Raw genomic sequence first — 26030 nt, 5'->3', positions numbered from 1 at the left:
GTGTAAACAAAGTTCTCTTAAAAGAATGTTCGCTTAGAGATTGATCCCTACGCCTAAACGTGAGTGCTGTTCACACGATAGCTCTTAAATACATGGTAACCACAATAACATGAAAAAAATCATGCACAAGCAATTTTCCACTTTTTATCAAGTTCGTTTTCGTGACTGCCAATTGTTGTGGTGTTAGGTGCACGCGTGTTTAGGAACAGAAATCAATGATCTCTAAGCATTTTAAAAGCATTTTATTTTCATCTATATTCTGTCCAGAATGCCAGCATGACATTTCTGTGATAACCAGAAAAGTTTTCTAAACATAAGGACAGGGATGTAACAATAGGTGGTGCAGATAGTGGCTACATGACCCAGATGCGAGGTTCCCTCCCACTCTGGGGCCACCTCTTTGTCAGACCCCTCATGCTCAGAGGAGCCCCCCCCTGATATGCTCCATTTGGAGCAGAGAGGGGGGGGGGCAAGAACAGCATCACTGGGACCCTGGTGATGAACTGCTCCACCTCTGCATAATGAGTCAAAGGGCTATATTTACTAAACTGAGGGTTTGAAAAAGTGGAGATGTTGCCTATAGCAACCAATCAGATTCTAGTTATCATTTATTTAGTGCATTCTACAAAAAGACAGATAGAATCTGATTGGTTGCTATAGGCAACATCTCCACTTTTTCAAACCCGCAGTTTAGTAAATATACCCTAAATGTTATTTGAGTATCAGATATTTTTTTCATGATGAAAAAACCTTACAGTAAAAAGGACTACCTGTGTATGTAGTGATCAAGAAAAATACCAGTACCTGTTTGCTAACTATTTATGAAAACAATGGCATAAATGTAGAACACACCCACACAGACAAGTCTGACTTACTAATTAATACTGGAAGATGATGACTGTAGTTCATACATAATCGCTACTAATGAGAATCCTGTTTTGAATCAACTGGTTTATATCAACAATAAAACACTTAAATTCAAACTAACTGCAAAAGAAACAAGACACATTCATTAAGCTGTAGAACAGACCATGTAGCTGTAATTATTATTGGTAGAATTCCATTACTTATCAGAATCAGCTGAGAGAATTGGTAGCAGCAGGGTGTACCTGGCTGTAGAGGGAATCACATGAGTGGATGTCAGGGTCATGTGATCTTTTCACATGCCCCCATTGGAAGATGGAGCACATTTCGTTTAGATGAATGGGGTAATTAAGAGCCTGGACTGCAATATGAAGTGGATGGGGTTAGTTCCTTGTGATTCAGTGCATCATCCGACACTGGTTAGCGCCATTCACCAAAACGAATTGTGCACTGGCTGTATATGGGTGATCTGGTTACCTTAGTCGATTCAGCCACAGTGTGCCCTCGCTTGGAACATCTAAAGGGGACAATTTAACTCAGATTTAATGAAACAAAGTGATTAAATAAGTAAAAAAATATATAAAAGGTAGATATTAAAAAATAGTCCCCAAAAACTGGATTGCATTAAAATAAAACCAAAACGAAAATGCAAACAGATTACTGGAGCATTCACATTATATATCTCTGAAGATTCCAGAAACTGTCTAAACTGAAGATGTTTGAAACCAAGCTGCATTCTGTGAGGGAAACATACATTTCTATTAACACCAGACCTCCCTTTAAAATCATATCCTTGTACTAGAGAAGGCTAGAAAAAGAGGGCACTAGAAGCCACTAAGGTAATACAGAAATGAATTGCTTTTACTCATCTAAAGAGTCCAAAAATTTCACATTTTTTATATTTTGTTATAGAAACTTTTACAGACACATTTGTCAATGCTACAAGACGACCTATAATTGTACATTAGTTTACACAATCTGCATAATTTTGGACATACCCATTCTCCGTCAATGAACACACAGCCGTTGCCTTCTAGTACGTTCTACTAAATGGGCTTTGAGCAAATAATTGTAAGGAACGATGGTATTTATGTACAGAATATGGTTGTGTGCTCTTACCAGTAGTTTAGTGCGGATAGGAGTGTGCCTTAGAGGTTCAGCCACTGGAACGTCTCTGCGGCTCACTGCGTGGGATACACTGGAATTACGCAGGAAAGACGCTAATTCTGGAGTATCTTCAGGTTCACTGGGCTTAAAGGTAAAAATGTGAGTAATTAATTCATAGAATAGAAAATGGAAATTCATGTTAATGTAATGATGAGTCTCGGAGTAGCTCCAGAACTCTCTAAAGGACTGCACCCAGTGGAAATATTATCACCATTATACATACATATCATCATCATCATCACCGTCATACATATCTCATCATCATCATCACCGTCATACATATCTCATCATCATCATCACCGTCATCCATATCATCATCATCATCATCATCACCATCATCATACATATCAGCATCATCCATATCATCATCATCATCATACATATCATCATCATCACCATCCTCACCACCACCATCATCAGACATATCATCATCATCATACATACATATCTCCATCATCACCATCACACATATCATCTCCATCATACATACATATCATCATCATCATCCATATCATCATCATCATCATCATACATATCATCATCATCCATATCATCATCATCATTATACATATCATCATTACACACATCATCATCATCATCCATATCATCATCATCATCACCATCATACATACAATCATCATCACCATCCTCACCACCACCATCATCAGACATATCATCATCATCATACATATCTCCATCATCACCATCATACATATCATCTCCATCATACATACATATCATCATCATCATCATCATCATCAGTATATATATCATCATCCATATCATTCATCATACATATCATCATCATCATCAGTATATATATCATCATCATCACCATACATATCATCATCACCATACATATCATCATCATCACCATCATACATATCATCATACATATCATCATCATCACCATCATACATATCATCATCATCATCACCATCATACATATCATCATCATCACCATACATATCATCATCATCACCATCATACATATCATCATCATCATCACCATCATACATATCATCATCATCACCATACATATCATCATCATCACCATCATACATATCATCATACATATCATCATCATCACCATCATACATATCATCATCATCACCATCATACATATCATCATCATCACCATACATATCATCATCATCATCACCATCATACATATCATCATACATATCATCATCATCACCATACATATCATCATCATCACCATACATATCATCATCATCATCACCATCATACATATCATCATACATATCATCATCATCACCATCATACATATCATCATCATCACCATCATACATATCATCATCATCACCATCATACATATCATCATCATCATACATATCATCATCATCATCACCATCATCATCATACATATCATCATCATCACCATCATACATATCATCATACATATCATCATCATCACCATCATACATATCATCATCATCATCACCATCATACATATCATCATCATCACCATACATATCATCATCATCACCATCATACATATCATCATCATCATCACCATCATACATATCATCATCATCACCATACATATCATCATCATCACCATCATACATATCATCATACATATCATCATCATCACCATCATACATATCATCATCATCACCATCATACATATCATCATCATCACCATACATATCATCATCATCATCACCATCATACATATCATCATACATATCATCATCATCACCATACATATCATCATCATCACCATACATATCATCATCATCATCACCATCATACATATCATCATCATCACCATACATATCATCATCATCACCATCATACATATCATCATCATCATCACCATCATACATATCATCATCATCACCATACATATCATCATCATCACCATCATACATATCATCATACATATCATCATCATCACCATCATACATATCATCATCATCACCATCATACATATCATCATCATCACCATACATATCATCATCATCATCACCATCATACATATCATCATACATATCATCATCATCACCATACATATCATCATCATCACCATACATATCATCATCATCATCACCATCATACATATCATCATACATATCATCATCATCACCATCATACATATCATCATCATCACCATCATACATATCATCATCATCACCATCATACATATCATCATCATCATACATATCATCATCATCATCACCATCATCATCATACATATCATCACCATCATACATATCATCATCATCACCATCATACATATCATCATCATCACCATCATACATATCATCATCATCATACATATCATCATCATCATCACCATCATCATCATACATATCATCACCATCATACATATCATCATCATCACCATACATATCATCATCATCATACATATCATCATCATCATACATATCATCATCATACATATCATCACCATCATCATCATACATATCATCACCATCATACATATCATCATCATTATTATTATATATATCATCATCATCATCATCACCATACATATCACCATCATACATATCATCATCATCATCATCATCATACATATCATCACCATTATACATATCATCATCATTATTATTATATATATCATCATCATCATCACCATACATATCATCATCATACATATCATCATCATCACCATACATATCATCACCATACATATAATCATCATCATCACCATACATATCATCATCATCATCATACATATCATCATCATCATCATCATACATATCATTATCACCATCACCATCATACATATCATCATCATGATTATATATATCATCATTGTCATCACCATAAATATCATCATCATCATCATACATATAATCATCATCATCATCACCATCATACATATCATCATCACCATCATACATACATATCATCACCATCAAACATACATAAATATATACATACATGGACGAACAGATATTAAATCACATAGGATTACCAATACAGGCTTGGCGAATTTCAAATGTGCAGACAGATTGGTATTTTGGATGTGGACGTGTCCTATCTCAACTTTAAATCAGTGTGTTTAATTGAAGCTCCCTGATATTCGTGTGCTACATGCAAAAACTGTATTTTCCATGCATGCAAAAAAATACATTAGCATGCCTTGTATCGCATTATGGCTTGTAGATGGATTTTCTTCTCCCTCTAAATGTGGTCCTTAATTTCCAATACAAAAACATTTAAATAAGACTTTAATTCCTAGATGTTATGCTTATACACCGGAGCTGTAGTAGCAGTACCCAATACCATGAAGCATGACCATCAAACGTAGCAAAATGAGTGATCAAAGCATGTAATGTGTAACAAATAATATATTTTGTTTAAAGTTTAAGCAGAAACCAGTACTACAAAGCACATGTAAATAAATAATAAATAATGTAGTAGTAATTGTAACATTACACTGTGTTCTTGTCTTTACAATAGCCTTGCTTTTAACTAGAGTTTAGAAAAATTTCTAATACAACATTGTAACCAATAAACAATTCATTCTCATGCTCTAGAAGAAAAGACCACTTAACAGTCTCTGTGGTTGTTCAATTAATATTACTACAATAAAAGATAAAAGAGACGCTACGTACTGGCAGAAAATGAACAGGCCGCTAACAATAATGGAATTACCCTCAAACAGAATTAGACATAAAGCCCACATGTGCTGAACATCTGGGAGCGTAGGACATAAACAGAGAAAAGTATCACAGAAATCTCACTGGTGATAGACCCGTATAAGCAATGACTGAATGTCTGTGAATCACGCTGAAAGGAGTGACAAATAGGACCTTGCAGGAATCTAACCGCAGCCAGGAAGCTGCTACGGCCAAAATCGTATAAAGTTATTATCCCACTAGAGAAAGTAAGACAATAGCCAGCAATCTTCATCCAATTTCTGATATCCTTTGTGTGGTGAGTTCTGTAAACCTTCTCTGTATGAGACACTTCACATTGACTTCAAAAGCGCTCAATTTAAAGGGAGGTAATCATACAAATTTGTGACAAGTGTTTAAATATTAATAGAGTACTTTTAGTGAGCGAAGTGGTTAGCACTTCTGCCTTACAGCACTGGGGTCATGAGTTCAATTCCTGACCATGGCCTTATCTGTGAGGAGTTTGTATGTTCTCCCAGTGTTTGTGTGGGTTTCTTCCGGGTGCTCCGGTTTGCTCCCACACCCCAAAAACATACTGGAAGGTTAATTGGCTGCTAACAAATTGACCATAGTCTGTCTGTGTGTGTGTTAGGGAATTTAGACTGTAAGCTCCAATGGGGCAGGGACTGATGTGAGTGAGTTCTCTGTACAGTGCTGCGGAATTAGTGGCGCTATATAAATAAATGGTAATAATAAGAGAAAGGAATGGTTACAGTTTCTATCCCCAAATACCGTGGCAGTTTCTCTTTTTACACTATTAGGTCACTGCTCACAATGACGTACAAAAGAACAAACATTCCTGCACCCTAAATCCACTGTTCCACTACTTCTTTCCTGTCCTCAACTGATATTACTGATTACATTAGGTACCCTCTATCTGTTCCCCGGCAGCCAATTCACATCTTTCGGAAGAGAAAAGATTGTAGACATCCTCCCACTATAACCATTCAATAGACTAAGGCTGGGTACACACTGCAGAAAATTTCTCCCAATGCGATATTGTTAACGATTTTACCAACGACTGAAAGTCCCGATTAGTATGCCGATTCATGTGTACACACTATACACGGTTTACAAGATTTACCTTCAGATCTGTGCTCTTTATCTGTCATAACCATCGGCTGAAAAGATCCTGACTCTGCACACTCCATAGAGATCTATGGACACTGCCGGTCCTGAGTGCATACACACTGCAGAATTGGAACGACATCGTTCCATCGTTTGGAGAGATTTTTAGTCCAGTTATAAAATCAAATCAAACGATAAGATGTGCTTTGGTACGTTAAAACATGATCGTGGGAGCGTGCGCACTAATGCAATATCGGACCTAATGATCATTTATCCTGTGACACAATAATCGGGAGAAAATCCTGTAGTGTGTACCCAGCCTTAGCGTTCCTACACACTATTATAGATGTAGTTAATATGTGCTGTGCCTTTTTTGAGGCCTATTTGACAAGCTAATGATTTTTTTTAAAACAAATAACTATATTTATATGAAACATTCTTTTTAAAATTATTTATATTATTTCTGCACAATTATTAACATTTTAACAAAATGCCGAAAACCCCACATTGGTATCTTTTCTTACATGCATTGCGCCTGTTCAAAATATTTTGGCAAGGGTTGTAAAATCAAAGTTAAGATTCCAAAACCCTTGAATGTAAAAGGTACTGTTAAAACCAATAAAAATAATTTGAAGGCGCATCACTTAGCCCAGAAATAGAACATTTACATCAAATAATCCCTAAAATGAAGTATCAACAGATCATTGTGTAACAAATCAATGTATAGAACATACCTTTATATTCAAGGTGTTGAGGGCAATGCTTGGATGACACTTTAAAGGTCCCTCTGTCTCAATGTTAAATACATAAAGGAGGAACTCTCCGCGATTATGCGCCGGCCATCCCACAGTAAGGTGCGTCTCGCTGACCGCGCTTGGTCCTATATTATGCAGCTTTCCCCCAAAAAATGTAAAAAAAAATATTCTTCATTAATAGGAATAAAGGTTATTATATTATCTCCTTGTCATCAGGAGTCTTGTGCCGTGGAAGTGTATAGCTGGATATACCTCATAGATGTGTTGTACTAGTGGTCCAATTTCCAGCTCATCAGAGGGTTTTTCTTTGCGTTCCCAGTTAGGAATGGGCAGGATGATTTGAGGCGGGTGGGAAACACTGCAAAATAAACAGGAATTACTAAGATAGTGCAACAGGAATATTCCTCATAGAAAAGATGCCATTGGTCACCCAGCTATACTCATCTTAGCCCGTTCTCCTTATCTCACGTAGGACCTGATTCATCAAGGAACACAAAGTGAACGCAAGTTAATTCTTAATTCTCTATCTGTCTGTCTTACTCTATTACTATGTTTGCCCCCAACTGTAAAGCGCTACGGAATTTGCTGACGCTATATAAATAAATGATGTTGATGAAGATTTGCACGCACATCCGCCCGTAGTCAAGATCTCAAGAAACCCTTTGGAATACCAGTATAACTACGCTCTGGCGCTATGTTTCTTATTGAATGCAGACAGATAGAACAGACTGCAGGATACACACAATGCACATGTGCAATATAAGGTCAGAACGGGAAAATAATTAAATACATTAACACCTCTTAATACGATAATAATTAATAAAAATACATTTGAAATAAAAATGTTTTTTTGATAATTTTTTTTAACATGAAACACATACCAGGGTGTTCTTAATGTCTACTGTATATAAAATGAAGTTTTATTGTTTGTCTTCATTGCAAACACATGTTCTGGCATGAATACGTGTCCGTCATCACTTACAATTAGCACCTACACCTGCTCTGTAGCTGGTGCAAGTGTTACGGCTAAAAACCACGTATGTGAGAGATACCCTGAGCTTGAATCGGACGGATGTTTGTGAGCTCGACCCTGGCACGCCCTCAATGTACATACGTTAGTCCTCCTCTTCCCACCCCTGTTTGCCCTTCAAACCTTCAAATCGTAGGAAGTAAATAGTGTGATTTGCATTCTCTGGCGTAATTCTCCTTCTGGAGCATGCGCAGAGCGGTTTGACGCAAGATACCGCGCGTAACTGGATGAATCAGGTCCTTAATGTCTGACTCACATGGTAAAAGCTCTCCAATTACTTCAAAGATCAAGGGTTAAATTTATCAAGCTGAGAGTTTTCCGGCGAGTTTGAAAAACCAATCAGATTCTAGCTATCATTTATTTAGTACATTCTACAAAATGATAGCTAGAATCTGATTGGTTGCTATAGGCAACATCTCCACTTTTCAAACCCGCCAGAAAACTCTCAGCTTGATACATTTACCCCCAAAAGTTTTGACTTACACAGAGGATATAGATGCACAATTGTACCTGTTATCATTGTTAAGTTTGATTGTGGTGACTGGTGTATTGATCTAACAACCAATATCCTACAGCCCAGGTCTGACAATAGTATTATTTCATCACCATCACCATTTATTCATATAGCGCCACTGATTCCGCAGCGCTGTAATATATTATATTGTATAATATTAAATAATATTATATAATTATATATTATAGCATATTTATCACAAAAGCCAATGGTGATGACTGTACAAGGCTGCCAAAATTCCCAGTTTTCACTTAGTCTATTAATTAGCATCTATGAATTAGATTTTTACGGTGCATTTAGGATTTAAATAAGATGGCTTTATCATTCATGATACACTTATAGATATCAATTTTAAATCTCTGAATGAGTCCTACTGTTATTAAACACCAAAATGATCATTATCAGTTTCCACTCCATTACTATTGCAAATAAGATTATTTGCAATCACAACTGTCCACTTTTGGCTATCATTTGGCTATCCGCTTCTCTGGAGCAGTAAGGGTTAACTGTTTCGCTGAGTGAAACAACATTCTCACAGCAAAGTAATAAGCTAAGCCAGGGGGTAGCTGCCAGAAAGATTTCTTGTAGAGAATGGTTAAGGGGAGGGGGTGTGAAATCTTACATCCTGGCTGAAATTTTCAGCTTAATTGTAAATTGGTTAGAAACGGTTTAATATATTAAATATATAATGTAGAATGTAATCTCTCACGAACAGGACCTTCTCTCCTAAGGGTATATTTACTAAACTATGGGTTTGAAAAAAGTGGAGATGTTGCCTATAGCAACCAATCAGATTCTAGTTACCATTTATTCAGTACATTCTACAAAATGACAGCTAGAATCTGATTGGTTGCTATAGGCAACATCTCCACTTTTCAAAACGGCAATTTAGTAAATATACCCCCTAGTGTTTTCCTTACACAATTATGCAATTTTATGGATTTTAAAGTAAAACTTGTTTGTATTTATTTCATTTTGCCACTTTTGTACATATGTTAGTTATAAATAAAAAGAAAATAAATAATAACCATTATTTTTCTACCAGATCGCTTCAAGTAAGTTATTAACAATTTTCAATTCATCTTACTATTAAGTGGGGGGTTAGGACTATATAAAAAAAAAACATGTGTACCATTTTGATGAATTACATAGAGGAAGTACTTAAATATGCCCCCATCCACAAATATGTAGAGGCATTGTGGAGAAAAGATAGACAAACACTTAACAAATGTTCCCCAAACATCAGAAAGATTCCTGGATAGAGGATGAAATTGGGGCAACGATGCAAGACGTCAGGGGCGGAGACTACACTTTGAGGATCTCATTACCAAGATTGCCCTCCTTGTGTCTGATCTTGGGAAACCCTCTTTATCCGGCCGTTTACACAACTGTAGCTGGTTATCCGTAATCACTAATTTCCTCTGTATATATCCTTGTTCAGGCTACCACACTAACCAGAAGACCAGAGCCTTGTGACAATAGGAAGTGCTCTTAAATGAGAAAATAGAAATAATTATCCCTAATATATTGGTTTTGATTGTTTTCCATGTAATTATTAAATATCCATGCATTGCAAGGTAATATATTTAGACCCTTTATAATACAAGGCACGCTAAGTAAGCAAGCTGATATTAGCTCCAATCCAAGTCTTGTTGCAGAGTTTTAGCATTGTTTTTACGAAGAAGTTTGAGAGGTAATACAAGTTTAAAAACAATAAAAGGACATAAAATGTAGCCAGATAATCTATTCTTTTTTTAAGTGCTTTAATCTTACAAACAGCCTCCCTTTTCTAGTTGCAGAAGTCTCCTGCTTTATCCTACTCCAGGGAAGGCAGAACCTGTTTCATTTTACTGTAAGTGATGTCAGCACACACTATCTGGATTTGCTGCACGTTTTGTGGGGGTCAACAAAGTCCAGGGCTCTGGCTGTGTACGGGGAGAGGGGAAAATTAGACGCAGCAGTATCAGGAGCCTGGATATCCCATCATACAGGATGTAGACTACAATTCCCCAGAGCTGTATCATCGCTAACTGTAAAATCTTATTAAACTTGAGTTTTAAAGGATTTAATCCTTTATTCAAATTTATATGAAATCTCTTTAAACTTTTAATCATTTTAAAGTTAAAAGAGCCGCTATTAAAAGTATTTACCGCCTTTTGCGTTTTTTCACCTTTTATTATATCAAGTAATCACTATAGATTTGGGAATTTTTATCAATGTCAAAACAAAATATTCTCTACTGTAAATTTGAAGAAAAAAAAAAATTGTAACACATTTTCTGAATGACAAGTAAAAAAAAAAAGTACATAAACAGTCCGGTGCCTTCAGAGGTCACATGATTGACTGGGGTGCACCGGTGTACAAGCATAGTGTTTTAACTGATTTAAAAGTAAGTACTTCTGTCTTCGAGACCTCTCGCGGTAGGTTAGTGCTTTTCTATACAAGAGCTTCATCGTGAAGATCAAAGAACATTGAAAGCAAAGAATTATTGAAAAGTACCAATCATGGGAAGGATATAAAAGATTTCAAATTTAAATATCTAACAGAGCACTGTCCATCATAAAGAAACTGAGAGGATATAGAACTGTGCATTTGTCTAGACCAGGCCATCTTGCAAAACTTCTGTACAAGAAGGAAACTTTCTGTTAAATCTCCCCCATGAAGTGTCTGACGGACGTTCCGAAGACACTTCATGGCTAATTGAACTCCCCCCTATGATTGAATTTTTTGGCCTTAACACAAATTGCTATGTTTGGCTTAAGCCTTACACTGCATCATCCCAAGGTAACAAACCCTATTGTGAAATATAGTAACGAGATCCTTATAATATGTGGATGCTTCTCTGCTACTGATTCTGAAAAACTTGTCACAGTATAGGGCAACCTATGGACCATTTTTGGAGAAAAAAAAACTACAAACCTGTTGCAGTCTACACAAGACTTAGGACAGGCCAGAAGATGTACATTCTAGAAGGACAATGTCCAAAGCACATTGGATAGGCTTAAAAAAACCTGTAGTGACCTGAATTCCATAGAGATCTGTGATTGAAGGATTTAACAATTGCTGTAAACCAAATATCCCATTCTCATGGAAATTTAGCCATATGAAAAAAAAATCTGCATTGTCTAGATGCGCAAAGCCGCTAGCGACTCATGTCTTTAATCACTGCTAAAGGTCCAAGTATTAAAACAAAGGGGTGAATATGTAATGTAATAATTGTCTTTTTTCAATTGGAATTAAAGGCATAACTTTATCTGAAAATAATTATATGTAAAATGTTAAAAATGCTAAAAGGGGGCGATTCCTTTTTACTCCCAATTGTAAAGCACTACAGAATTTGCTGGAGCTATATAAATAAATGTTGATGATGATGTTGATGATAACCGTATACACTGGGCATGTGTAACTAAGGTCAGACAACCATTTACATGCAAAGTTGAGGTGGTCATGGAAGTGAAGTGGTCTACAACATTTTTGAGAGGAACTATACAATCCCAAAGACACCTATGACCCTTAATAACAGTCCATAAGTTAGAGAAGTCAAAGCAGTAAGATTGTGTCACTAATACTGTATTATTTGTGTGTGATGGACGGTGTTAGTATTTCACATGTATGTATTGTTAATAGCTTATTTTAAAAACAAAATGCAAATAGATAATAAAATATAACACAAATGTTTCTCAGCGCATCCTAAGTATCAGCTGCTGCACCATACCCAGCTACTGCACCATACCCAGCTACTGCACCATACCCAGCTACTGCACCATACCCAGCTGCTGCACCATATCCAGACACTGCACCATACCCAGCTGCTGCACCATACCCAGATACTGCACCATACCCAGCTGCTGCAACCATACCCAGCTGCTGCACCATACCCAGCTGCTGCACCATACCCAGATACTACACCATACCCAGCTGCTGCACCATATCCAGCTGCTGCACCATATCCAGACACTGCACCATACCCAGCTACTGCACCATACCAAGATACTGCACCATACCCAGATGCTGCACCATACCTAGCTGCTGCACCATACCCAGATACTGCACCATACCCAGCTGCTGCACCATACCCAGATGCTGCACCATACCCAGATGCTGCACCATACCCAGATACTGCACCATATCCAGCTGCTGCACCATACCCAGCTGCTGCACCATACCTAGCTGCTGCACCATATCCAGATACTGCACCATATCCAGCTGCTGCACCATACCCAGACACTGCACCATACCCAGCTACTGCACCATACCCAGCTACTGCACCATACCCAGCTGCTGCACCATACCCAGCTGGTGCACCATACCCAGCTGGTGCACCATACCCAGCTACTGCACCATACCCAGCTGCTGCACCATACCCAGCTGCTGCACCATTCCCAGCTGCTGCACCATACCCAGATTCTGCACCATACCCAGCTGCTGCACCATACCCAGATACTGCACCATACCCAGCTGCTGCACCATATCCAGATACTGCACCATACCCAACTGCTGCACCATACCCAGCTGCTGCACCATATCCAGCTGCTGCACCATACCGATACTGCACCATACCCAGCTGCTGCACCATACCCAGCTGCTGCACCATACCCAGCTGCTGCACCATTCCCAGCTGCTGCACCATTCCCAGCTGCTGCACCATACCCAGATTCTGCACCATACCCAGCTGCTGCACCATACCCAGATACTGCACCATACCCAGCTGCTGCACCATATCCAGATACTGCACCATACCCAGCTGCTGCACCATACCCAGCTGCTGCACCATATCCAGCTGCTGCACCATACCCAGATACTGCACCATACCTAGCTGCTGTACCATACCCAGATACTGCACCATACCCAGCTACTGCACCATACCCAGCTGCTGCACCATATCCAGCTACTGCACCATACCCAGCTGCTGCACCATACCCAGCTGCTGCACCATACCCAGCTGCTGCACCATACCCAGCTGCTGCACCATACCCAGCTGCTGCACCATACCCAGACACTGCACCATACCCAGATACTGCACCATACCCAGCTGCTGCACCATACCCAGATACTGCACCATACCCAGCTGCTGCACCATATCCAGATACTGCACCATACCCAGCTACTGCACCATACCCAGCTGGTGCACCATACCCAGCTACTGCACCATACCCAGCTTCTGCACCATACCCAGCTGCTGCACCATTCCCAGCTGCTGCACCATACCCAGCTGCTGCACCATACCCAGATACTGCACCATACCCAGCTACTGCACCATACCCAGCTGCTGCACCATATCCAGATACTGCACCATACCCAGCTACTGCACCATACCCAGCTGGTGCACCATACCCAGCTACTGCACCATACCCAGCTGCTGCACCATACCCAGCTGCTGCACCATTCCCAGCTGCTGCACCATTCCCAGCTGCTGCACCATACCCAGATTCTGCACCATACCCAGCTGCTGCACCATACCCAGATACTGCACCATACCCAGCTGCTGCACCATATCCAGATACTGCACCATACCCAGCTGCTGCACCATATCCAGCTGCTGCACCATACCCAGATACTGCACCATACCCAGCTGCACCATACCCAGATACTGCACCATACCCAGCTGCTGCACCATACCCAGCTGCTGCACCATATCCAGCTACTGCACCATACCCAGCTGCTGCACCATACCCAGCTGCTGCACCATACCCAGCTACTGCACCATACCCAGCTGCTGCACCATACCCAGCTGCTGCACCATTCCCAGCTGCTGCACCATTCCCAGCTGCTGCACCATACCCAGATTCTGCACCATACCCAGTTGCTGCACCATACCCAGATACTGCACCATACCCAGCTGCTGCACCATATCCAGATACTGCACCAGACCCAGCTGCTGCACCATATCCAGCTGCTGCACCATACCCAGATACTGCACCATACCCAGCTGCACCATACCCAGCTACTGCACCATACCAAGATACTGCACCATACCCAGATGCTGCACCATACCTAGCTGCTGCACCATACCCAGATACTGCACCATACCCAGCTGCTGCACCATACCCAGATGCTGCACCATACCCAGATGCTGCACCATACCCAGATACTGCACCATATCCAGCTGCTGCACCATACCCAGCTGCTGCACCATACCTAGCTGCTGCACCATATCCAGATACTGCACCATATCCAGCTGCTGCACCATACCCAGACACTGCACCATACCCAGCTACTGCACCATACCCAGCTACTGCACCATACCCAGCTGCTGCACCATACCCAGCTGGTGCACCATACCCAGCTGGTGCACCATACCCAGCTACTGCACCATACCCAGCTGCTGCACCATACCCAGCTGCTGCACCATTCCCAGCTGCTGCACCATACCCAGATTCTGCACCATACCCAGCTGCTGCACCATACCCAGATACTGCACCATACCCAGCTGCTGCACCATATCCAGATACTGCACCATACCCAACTGCTGCACCATACCCAGCTGCTGCACCATATCCAGCTGCTGCACCATACCGATACTGCACCATACCCAGCTGCTGCACCATACCCAGCTGCTGCACCATACCCAGCTGCTGCACCATTCCCAGCTGCTGCACCATTCCCAGCTGCTGCACCATACCCAGATTCTGCACCATACCCAGCTGCTGCACCATACCCAGATACTGCACCATACCCAGCTGCTGCACCATATCCAGATACTGCACCATACCCAGCTGCTGCACCATACCCAGCTGCTGCACCATATCCAGCTGCTGCACCATACCCAGATACTGCACCATACCTAGCTGCTGTACCATACCCAGATACTGCACCATACCCAGCTACTGCACCATACCCAGCTGCTGCACCATATCCAGCTACTGCACCATACCCAGCTGCTGCACCATACCCAGCTGCTGCACCATACCCAGCTGCTGCACCATACCCAGCTGCTGCACCATACCCAGACACTGCACCATACCCAGATACTGCACCATACCCAGCTGCTGCACCATACCCAGATACTGCACCATACCCAGCTGCTGCACCATATCCAGATACTGCACCATACCCAGCTACTGCACCATACCCAGCTGGTGCACCATACCCAGCTACTGCACCATACCCAGCTTCTGCACCATACCCAGCTGCTGCACCATTCCCAGCTGCTGCACCATACCCAGCTGCTGCACCATACCCAGATACTGCACCATACCCAGCTACTGCACCATACCCAGCTGCTGCACCATATCCAGATACTGCACCATACCCAGCTACTGCACCATACCCAGCTGGTGCACCATACCCAGCTACTGCACCATACCCAGCTGCTGCACCATACCCAGCTGCTGCACCATTCCCAGCTGCTGCACCATTCCCAGCTGCTGCACCATACCCAGATTCTGCACCATACCCAGCTGCTGCACCATACCCAGATACTGCACCATACCCAGCTGCTGCACCATATCCAGATACTGCACCATACCCAGCTGCTGCACCATATCCAGCTGCTGCACCATACCCAGATACTGCACCATACCCAGCTGCACCATACCCAGATACTGCACCATACCCAGCTGCTGCACCATACCCAGCTGCTGCACCATATCCAGCTACTGCACCATACCCAGCTGCTGCACCATACCTAGCTGCTGTACCATACCCAGATACTGCATCATACCCAGCTACTGTACCATACCCAGCTGCTGCACCATATCCAGCTACTGCACCATACCCAGCTGCTGCACCATACCCAGCTGCTGCACCATACCCAGCTACTGCACCATACCCAGCTGCTGCACCATACCCAGCTGCTGCACCATACCCAGACACTGCACCATACCCAGCTACTGCACCATACCCAGATACTGCACCATATCCAGCTACTGCACCATACCCAGATACTGCACCATACCCAGCTGCTGCACCATATCCAGATACTGCACCATACCCAGCTACTGCACCATACCCAGCTGGTGCACCATACCCAGCTACTGCACCATACCCAGCTGCTGCACCATACCCAGCTGCTGCACCATACCCAGCTGCTGCACCATTCCCAGCTGCTGCACCATTCCCAGCTGCTGCACCATACCCAGATTCTGCACCATACCCAGATACTGCACCATACCCAGCTGCTGCAACATATCCAGATACTGCACCATACCCAGCTGCTGCACCATACCCAGCTGCTGCACCATATCCAGCTGCTGCAGCATACCCAGATACTGCACCATACCCAGCTGCTGCACCATACCCAGATACTGCACCATACCCAGCTGCTGCACCATATCCAGCTGCTGCACTATATCAAGCTACTGCACCATACCCAGCTGCTGCACCATACCTAGCTGCTGTACCATACCCAGATACTGCACCATACCCAGCTACTGCACCATACCCAGCTGCTGCACCATATCCAGCTACTGCACCATACCCAGCTGCTACACCATACCCAGCTGCTGCACCATATCCAGCTACTGCACCATACCCAGCTGCTGCACCATACCCAGCTGCTGCACCATACCCAGACACTGCACCATACCCAGATACTGCACCATACCCAGCTGCTGCACCATACCCAGCTACTGCACCATACCCAGATACTGCACCATATCCAGCTACTGCACCATACCCAGATACTGCACCATACCCAGCTGCTGCACCATATCCAGATACTGCACCATACCCAGATACTGCACCATACCCAGACACTGCACCAGGTTTCCGCTTTGTTCTCTTGTCCCTTCACCCTAGAGACCTGTTGCAGTGTTTGTAACATCCAAGCACAGTATAAGAGAGTTGCATCGTAAACTCATCACAGACCTCATTCCTCTGGAACCTTTTAGAATTACATAACCCTTTCCCTACACCATCTATTTTTAATTACTTGGATTTAATAACACTTTTCTGTATCTATCTCGCACATTTTGGTGAACTAATTATTTTTTTTATATTTTTTCTTTTTGCTCTCTTCTCTTTTTATATCCACCATTCATTGGATTTATTGGATAGTCCTGATCCTAGTTCTATTTTAAAAATACATTTTTAGGATTATTCTGCAGGAATACACATCATTTAAAAAATAGGATTTAAATAATCATTTACGAACACTGACAGCAACATGTAGGAATGAAGAAATGTAACAAACTTACCCTCTGATCTCTACCTGGGCCACCGCCGTTATGAGAATTTCTAGACTAACAAAGTTACTGGTGGAATTGTCCTTGTTGGAACTGGAAGACAGAAGGTAAGGAATGGGTTAGAATTAAGACTTAGTGACAGTGTACGATACGAAAACTTCTGCCACTGTAAAGCTAAAGTCACAGGGGCATACTAAATAAACCATAACACAGTACTCACATATAAACATATCCGCACATGATCTCAAGTCTGCATTCAACTCATAAGTAGAAGAAACTATTCCCCAGACCAATTACCCAAACAACCCTAAGTCAGTCTAAACAATTGGGGCTGGATAGAACATAGAGGATTCTGGGTTCATTAGCTGGAGATTGCCAAACGGGCAATCCTCTGACACATAACTAAGAGCTGGAGCTTTCTATGGTCAATAGTTATTATTATTATTTATTTTCAGGGTGCCACAAAGTTTTACAACGCCATACATAGTGGTAGTACACTACCTCCCAACATATCTGTCCCCACCAGTGGGACACAGGGCATGACCAATGGGGGCGTAGTCATGGCATGGCGGGGGCATTGCCATGCTCCCAGAGAGCTACCTAGCACTGTATGCTTATTACATACCTCACTTCCCCCCGGACGGGACAGAACCCTAAAATCAGGACTGTCCCTCTGAAATAGGGACAGTTGGGAGGTATGCGGTAGTACAGGCAAGGCAGACATTGGTCACAAAAACAAACAATAGTTCATAAAAATGTACATAACAGAAATAAGAAACAGAAAGCGCAGGTAACAAACAGAAGTCGTGATACAGGAAGGGTTACATAAACTAAAACATATTACAACGGGCAGCTCTTAGCCAATTACAAGGATGGCAAGGGTAACCGAAGGTGACAAGGGAGGGGTAGGAAGCAAGTTGGGAGGAAGGAGAGGGTAGCAAGGAGGACCCTGCTTGTCATAGTTTACAAACTACAAGGGAGGGGTTGGAGTGAAAGAACAAGGGGGGGCATATAAAGGGGAAGGGGGGGGGGACGTTAGGGAGCGGTTCAATCAGGAAGCGGGTATGCCCCGAAATCCAGCCCGAGACTCCCCTATGTTTTACATATCTAACCTGGAAGCCCTAACCTTCATTAAAGCATGATAAAATGCTGGCACACCTTTATCTAGTACATTCCCTATAATAACTGTGCCATAGCACGCTCCTACAAGGCGGTCTTCTGGCTTTCGCTGTAACTTTCTTTTAGCTGCTAGACAATTACTTGTATTCACTTACATCTTTGTGATTACAAAAGCTGGGGGTCTCTGGCAAACTGCACATCTGATACACTAATCCATGCCTGTCCAACCTGCGGCCCTCCAGGTGTTGTGAAACTACAAGCCCCAGCATGCTTTGCCAGTAGACAACCTGTTGATAGCTGGAAGGGCATGCTGGGACTTGCAGTTTCACAACATCTGGAGGGCCGCAGGTTGGACAGGCCTGCACTAAACCTTCTGACTGACCCAGACCCATTCTATAGTTACTAGAAAAGGACAAGACTAGGAGATACCGTGCCCAACAAGGGAGCATTGTCAATTCCAACAAGAGATGAACAAATGTCCGAATTTTGCTTTGGCACCCCGCAGAATTTTTACATGAATACATAGAGCTGGGATGAAGATGGTGAAAATTCAATCTGCTCTCTGGTGTGCTTGGGTTATAATAAGGGACCTATTTATCAAGCCTCAAACCATGCAGAAATGTCTGTTTCCGCATGGTTTAGGCAAATTTATGTATCAGGCTATTTAACCAAAGCCTAACGGAGGAGATAGAGATATCTCCTGAATTAAGCTATCTATTGCAGAATACTATGGTCCACATGATTCTCTGTGGGTACTGCGTTCTGAGCCACTTTATCCTGATCGCTAATTCCATTGGATCCCTCCCTGGCAGACTTTGTCTCCCTCCCCTCCCTCCATCACTAATTGTTTTCACGGTCTGGTGGCTGCGCCTGCGCAGTACACAGGCCAGGTGAGAACCTGAAATTAAAGTAATGGCTAATGGTCATAAACAGACCCCAAAGTGAGATCTCCAGGCAACAAAAAAAAATTGATAAGAGAAATTCCATGCGGAACACTTAAGGACAAATTGTGTCTAAAAGCAGAATTAGGTGAATATCATCATCATCCTCTTAATTTCTTTATATGGCGCTATAGAATGCGCAACACGAGAAGCAATAGAATCAGTAAAATGTTCCACAAATAAGGCTGGGTACACACTATGAAAAATTTCTCCTGATGCAATATCATTAACGATTTTACCAATGACTGAAAGTCCCAATCAGCATGCCGATTCATGTGTACACACCATAGGCAAACCGAGTGGGGTTTTCATAGTGTCTGAAACCCCCCTCCCCACCAAGCCTGGGGCACTGTATAATTGAGGTGACTGGACACTGCCCCCGCTTTACACAGCTCTGCTTGAAAAGGTTGAGCTGCGTGCACCTAACAGTAGTGCCCACAGCATTGTCCATGTATATTATGGGGATAGGAAGAGTTGGAGAGCAGCCAAGCACTGTCTAATATGATAGTCCTGCCCCCATGCATGCTGGTCACGCCCACTGGCGGCGTGGTGTGGAAACCCCCCTCTACAAATCCTGCGTTTGTCCCTGCACACAATACACATTCAGATCTGTGCTCTTCACCTGTCATAACCATCGGCTGAAAAGATCCTGACTCTGCACACTCCATAGAGATCTATGGACACTGCCGGTCCTGAGCGCATACACACTGCAGGATTGGAACAACATCGTTCCATCGTTGAACGAGATTTTTAGCCCGTTTATAAAATCAAATGAAACAATACGATGATCTTTAGAATGACAATGGTTCATCGTTGGACCGTACACACTAATGCAATATCAGGCCAAATAGTTGTTTATCGTGTGATTGGCCGGATAATCAGGTGAAAAACCTGTAGTGTGTACCCAGCCTAAGTTTTAACAATTTTGCTGATCTCTACCGTGGGGCATGTGGACTTGCTACCTGATCAAGCTTTTTCCATGATGTATGGTCATTATACAAAAACACATTCCCAAGGAGCAAATGCCGTTCCTCTGTTCTGTTCTCTGCCATCTTGGACAGGTCACTCAGTACAAAAGATTCACAAGTTACTGAAACCTCAAAGTTGAATATTCTCAACCAGGGCAAGAAAAAAAAAACATTTTTGCTTCTCTTTCCAGTATATAAACAAATTAAAAATCCTTAAATAAACAAATCCAAACTATTCTGCTCCAACTGAACATAATCAATTCATCACTGCAATGAATAACAGATTTAGCAATAAACTCGTTACAGCTTTTTTTTTTATTGGGGCCACTCGCTGCCAAACTTGTAATGTGATTTGATCATTATCCACACTTGTCAGAATGTTTCTGTTCTTTTGTGTTTTCCATCCGAACATTATTCACGAGAGTCAACAGCACCAAAGCATTCACTCTAATTACAATGACATTTTGCTGGACCAGTGTCCGTGTTTTGTAATCACAAGTATGTAATGTCAGAGAATGTGGTTTTGGGGAATGCTGCGGAGTTTAAAACAAACATTTGTGAGTCGTTATCAGCTGCGAGCGGAAAATATCTGAATTATTTTGATTACACATATAAATTCCATAACAGCTTTTTTTTTTTTTAAGACAATAGTTGATCTTCTTTAGTAGCCTGTTCCCCATCTGCGGAGCAGTTAAAGGTGTTGGCTACCTTGGGTCACGTTCACACCTATACATTCATTTTCTCAAAAATCACATGGAAAGTACTTTAGACAATTGTCCGATGGTGCTGGATAGAACATAGAGAGATGCAACTTCTCAGATGGAAAATCTTACACACAAGGTTAAGATTTTGCAACATAGTTATGGAAGCTACACAAAATCCATTGTTGGCTCATTTATAACATGTTAAATAATGCACAGAAAGCACATCACCTGGAGGAAACCAGTATCACCATGGATAGAACATACATGTCAATCATTCAGCTTCAACACTGCATCAGATCACTGCATTAGAACAGGGCATCAGAGTTCCGCATCAGAGTTCCGCATCAGAGCACCGCATCAGAGCACCGCATTAAAGCACCGCATCAGAACACAACATTAAAGCACCGCAGCAGAGCACATCATCAGAACACCGCATTAAAGCACTGTATCAGAGCACCGCATTAAAGCACCGCATCAGAACACAGCATTAAAGCACCGCAGCAGAGCACATCATCAGAGCACCGCATTAAAGCACCGCATCAGAGCACCGCAATAAGCACCGCAACAGAGCACTGCATCAGAACACCACATCAGAGCACCACATCAGAACACCACCTTAAAGCACCGCAACAGAGCACCGCATCAGAGTACCGTATTAAAGCACCGCATCAGAACACCGCATTAAAGCACCGCATCAGAACACTGCATTAAAACACAGCATCAGAACACCGCATTAAAGCACCGCATTAAAGCACTGTATCAGAGCACTGCATTAAAGCACTGCATCAGAGCACCGCAATAAAGCACCGCATCAGAGCACCGCATTAAAGCACTGTATCAGAGCACCACATCAGAGTACCGTATAAAAGCACCGCATTAAAGCACCGCATCAGAACACCGCATTAAAGCACTACATCAGAGCACCGCATTAAAGCACCGCATCAGAACACAGCATTAAAGCACCGCATCAGAGCACCGCATTAAAGCACCGCATCAGAACACAGCATTAAAGCACCGCATCAGAGCACAGCATCAGAACACCACATTAAAGCACTGTATCAGAGCACCACATCAGAGCACCGCATTAAAGCACAGCATCAGAGCACCGCATTAAAGCACCGCATCAGAGCACTACATCAGAACACCACCTTAAAGCACCGCATCAGAACACAGCATTAAAGCACCGCATCAGAGCACCGCATTAAAGCACCGCATCAGAACACAGCATTAAAGCACCGCATCAGAGCACAGCATCAGAACACCACATTAAAGCACTGTATCAGAGCACCACATCAGAGCACCGCATTAAAGCACCGCATCAGAGCACCGCATTAAAGCACCGCATCAGAGCACTACATCAGAACACCACCTTAAAGCACCGCATCAGAACACAGCATTAAAGCACCGCATCAGAGCACAGCATCAGAACACCGCATTAAAGCACTGTATCAGAGCACCGCAATAGAGCACCGCATCAGAGCACCACATCAGAACACCACCTTAAAGCACCGCATCAGAACACAGCATTAAAGCACAGCATCAGAACACTGCATTAAAGCACTGCATTAAAGCACCGCATCAGAATACCGCATTAAAGCACCGCATCAGAGCATCGCATCAGATCACCACATTAAAACACCATATCAGAGCACCACATCAGAGCACCACATCAGAACACCACATCAGAGCACCACATCAGAGCACCGCAACAGAGCATTGCAACAGAGCATTGCAACAGAGCACCACATTAAAACACTGCATTAAAACACTGCATCAGAGCACAGCATCAGAACACTGCATTAAAGCACCGCATCAGAGCACCACATCAGAGCACCGCAATAAAGCACCACATCAGAGCACCTTATCAGAACACCGCAATAAAGCACCGCATCAGAGCACCGCATCAGAGCATCATATCAGAGCACCGCATTAAAACACCACATCAGAGTACCGTCTTAAAGCACCGCATTAAAGCACAGCATCAGAACACCGCATTAAAGCACTACATCAAAACACTGCATTAAAGCACCGCATCAGAGCACTACATTAAAGCACCGCATCAGAACACAGCATTAAAGCACTGTATCAGAGCAACGCATTAAAGCACAGCATCAGAACACAGCATTAAAGCACCGCATCAGAGCACAGCATCAGAACACCGCATTAAAGCACTGTATCAGAGCACCGCAATAGAGCACCGCATCAGAGCACCACATCAGAACACCACCTTAAAGCACTGCATCAGAACACAGCATTAAAGCACCGCATCAGAGCACCGCATTGAAGCACCTCATCAGAGCACAGCATCAGAACACCGCATTAAAGCACTGTATCAGAGCACCTTATCAGAACTCCGCCTTAAAGCACCGCATCACAGCAGCGCATCAGAGCACCATATCAGAGCACCGCATTAAAACACCACATCAGAGCACCGCGTCAAAATACCGTATTAAAGCACTGCATCAGAACACCGCATTAAAGCACAGCATCAGAGCACCACAATAGAGCACCGCATTAGAGCACCACATCAGAGCATCACATCAGAACACAGCATTAAAGCACTGCATCAGAGCACATCATCAGAGCACCACATCAGAGCACTGCATTAAAATGCCACATCAGAACACCGCATCAGAGCACCACATTAAAACACCGCATCAGAGCACTGCATCAGAGAGCCACATCAGAGCACCTTATCAGAACATCGCTTTAAAGCACTGCATCAGAGCACCAAATTAAAGCACCGCATCAGAGCACCGCTTCAGAAAACTGCATCAGAACACCGCATCAGAGCACCGCTTCAGAGCATCGCATCAGAACAAAGCATCAGAACAAAGCATCAGAACACCGCATCAGAGCACTGCATCAGAGCATCGCATCAGAACAAAGAATCAGAGCACCGCTTTAGAGCTCCGCATCAGAACCCTGTACCAACGCACAGTATCAGAACTGTCCGACTACCACATATGATTGATTGAACATATGGACATGTGTTTTGATATATGTGTTAATATATGTCTTAAGCATAAGGGCAGCAGGGTGGCCTAGTGGTTAGCACTTCTGCCTTACAGCACTGAGGTCATGAGTTCAATTCCCAACCATGAACATACTGGTAGGGTAATTGGCTGCTAACAAATTGACCCTAGTGTGTGTGTATATTAGGGAATTTAGACTGTAAGCTCCAATGGGGCAGGAACTGATGTGAGTGAGTTCTCTGTACAGCGCTGCGGAAATAGTGGCGCTATATAAATAGATGATGATGAGAATGATTTCCTGGCTGATGCAAGTGATTAATGTTACCTTATTAGTACTGTGCAAAATCAGCAGGGGCGGGCTGGTCCGGGGGGGCATCGGTCCCCCGGGCCGCTCAGTCTGACCCCTGTTTGGGCCGGCCCCCTTCCCTCGGTGGATGTCACATTTCATAAATACTATCCGCGGCCGCATCGCAAACATCGCGTGTCATGTGATGCGGCCGCCTGTGCGCCCCCAGGGCTGAGATTTGCCAGCCCGCGCCTGAAAATCACACACATAGATATATATATATATTTAATTTGCGGTATAACACAAAGTTCCATTGCATTACAGTGAATAATTATATTTTGTCAGAAAGGCCTCCCCCCTCACGCCCCCTCACGCCCCGTCCTCTTTACACTCCCCCCTCCGGTAAGGACTCATTTGGCACTGGTGGGAGTAGAGATCACCCCACATAAATCTCCCATTCCTGACAGAAGGAGAAATTTTGCAAGAGAAAAATGTCTCTTTGACCATAAAGTAAAAATGTATCTGCTCTTTTGACCCCATTGTCACAATGGAGGTCCACAGTGTCACACTAATAATGTGCACATTTTCTGGGGAGATAAATGTCTCCTTCTCACTGAAATAACATGGCTCATATAATGAGGTATCACTCCAAGGTCGTGGTGATAATAATCCGTGTGTCTCACCATTTCCTTCCCATTTGCTCTGCTGTAAGAATTCTCTTTATCTTATCTTGATATTTCTTAAACTTTCTAAATAGTTGTATCCGCTTCTAACAATTAGGTTTAAAGGCCACATATTTTCTTGTTATGTCTAGCACGAAAATTATAAAAAAAAATGTCA

At 42.5% G+C, this 26030-nt stretch overlaps 1 protein-coding gene across 2 annotated transcripts in view; it reads right to left on the bottom strand.

Moving 5' to 3' along the window:
* The window catches only part of ITGA8 (integrin subunit alpha 8), a 137885-nt gene that overhangs the window by 26216 nt on the left and 85639 nt on the right, over nucleotides 1-26030 (bottom strand). The window contains exons 23-26 of one of the 2 annotated variants that reach the window (XM_075211861.1): nucleotides 18210-18290; nucleotides 7781-7886; nucleotides 7508-7666; nucleotides 1984-2115 (exon numbers count right to left, since the gene is read on the bottom strand). In XM_075211861.1, the coding sequence (XP_075067962.1) occupies nucleotides 1984-2115; nucleotides 7508-7666; nucleotides 7781-7886; nucleotides 18210-18290 (478 nt within the window). Of the gene's footprint in view, nucleotides 1-1983; nucleotides 2116-7507; nucleotides 7698-7780; nucleotides 7887-18209; nucleotides 18291-26030 lie in introns of those variants that run through there. The other variant, XM_075211862.1, reaches the window with a different exon arrangement.

This window comes from Mixophyes fleayi, chromosome 5, assembly GCF_038048845.1.
Source record: "Mixophyes fleayi isolate aMixFle1 chromosome 5, aMixFle1.hap1, whole genome shotgun sequence".
Lineage (NCBI taxonomy): Eukaryota > Metazoa > Chordata > Amphibia > Anura > Limnodynastidae > Mixophyes > Mixophyes fleayi.
This window is presented reverse-complemented; position numbering and strand designations above follow the sequence as displayed.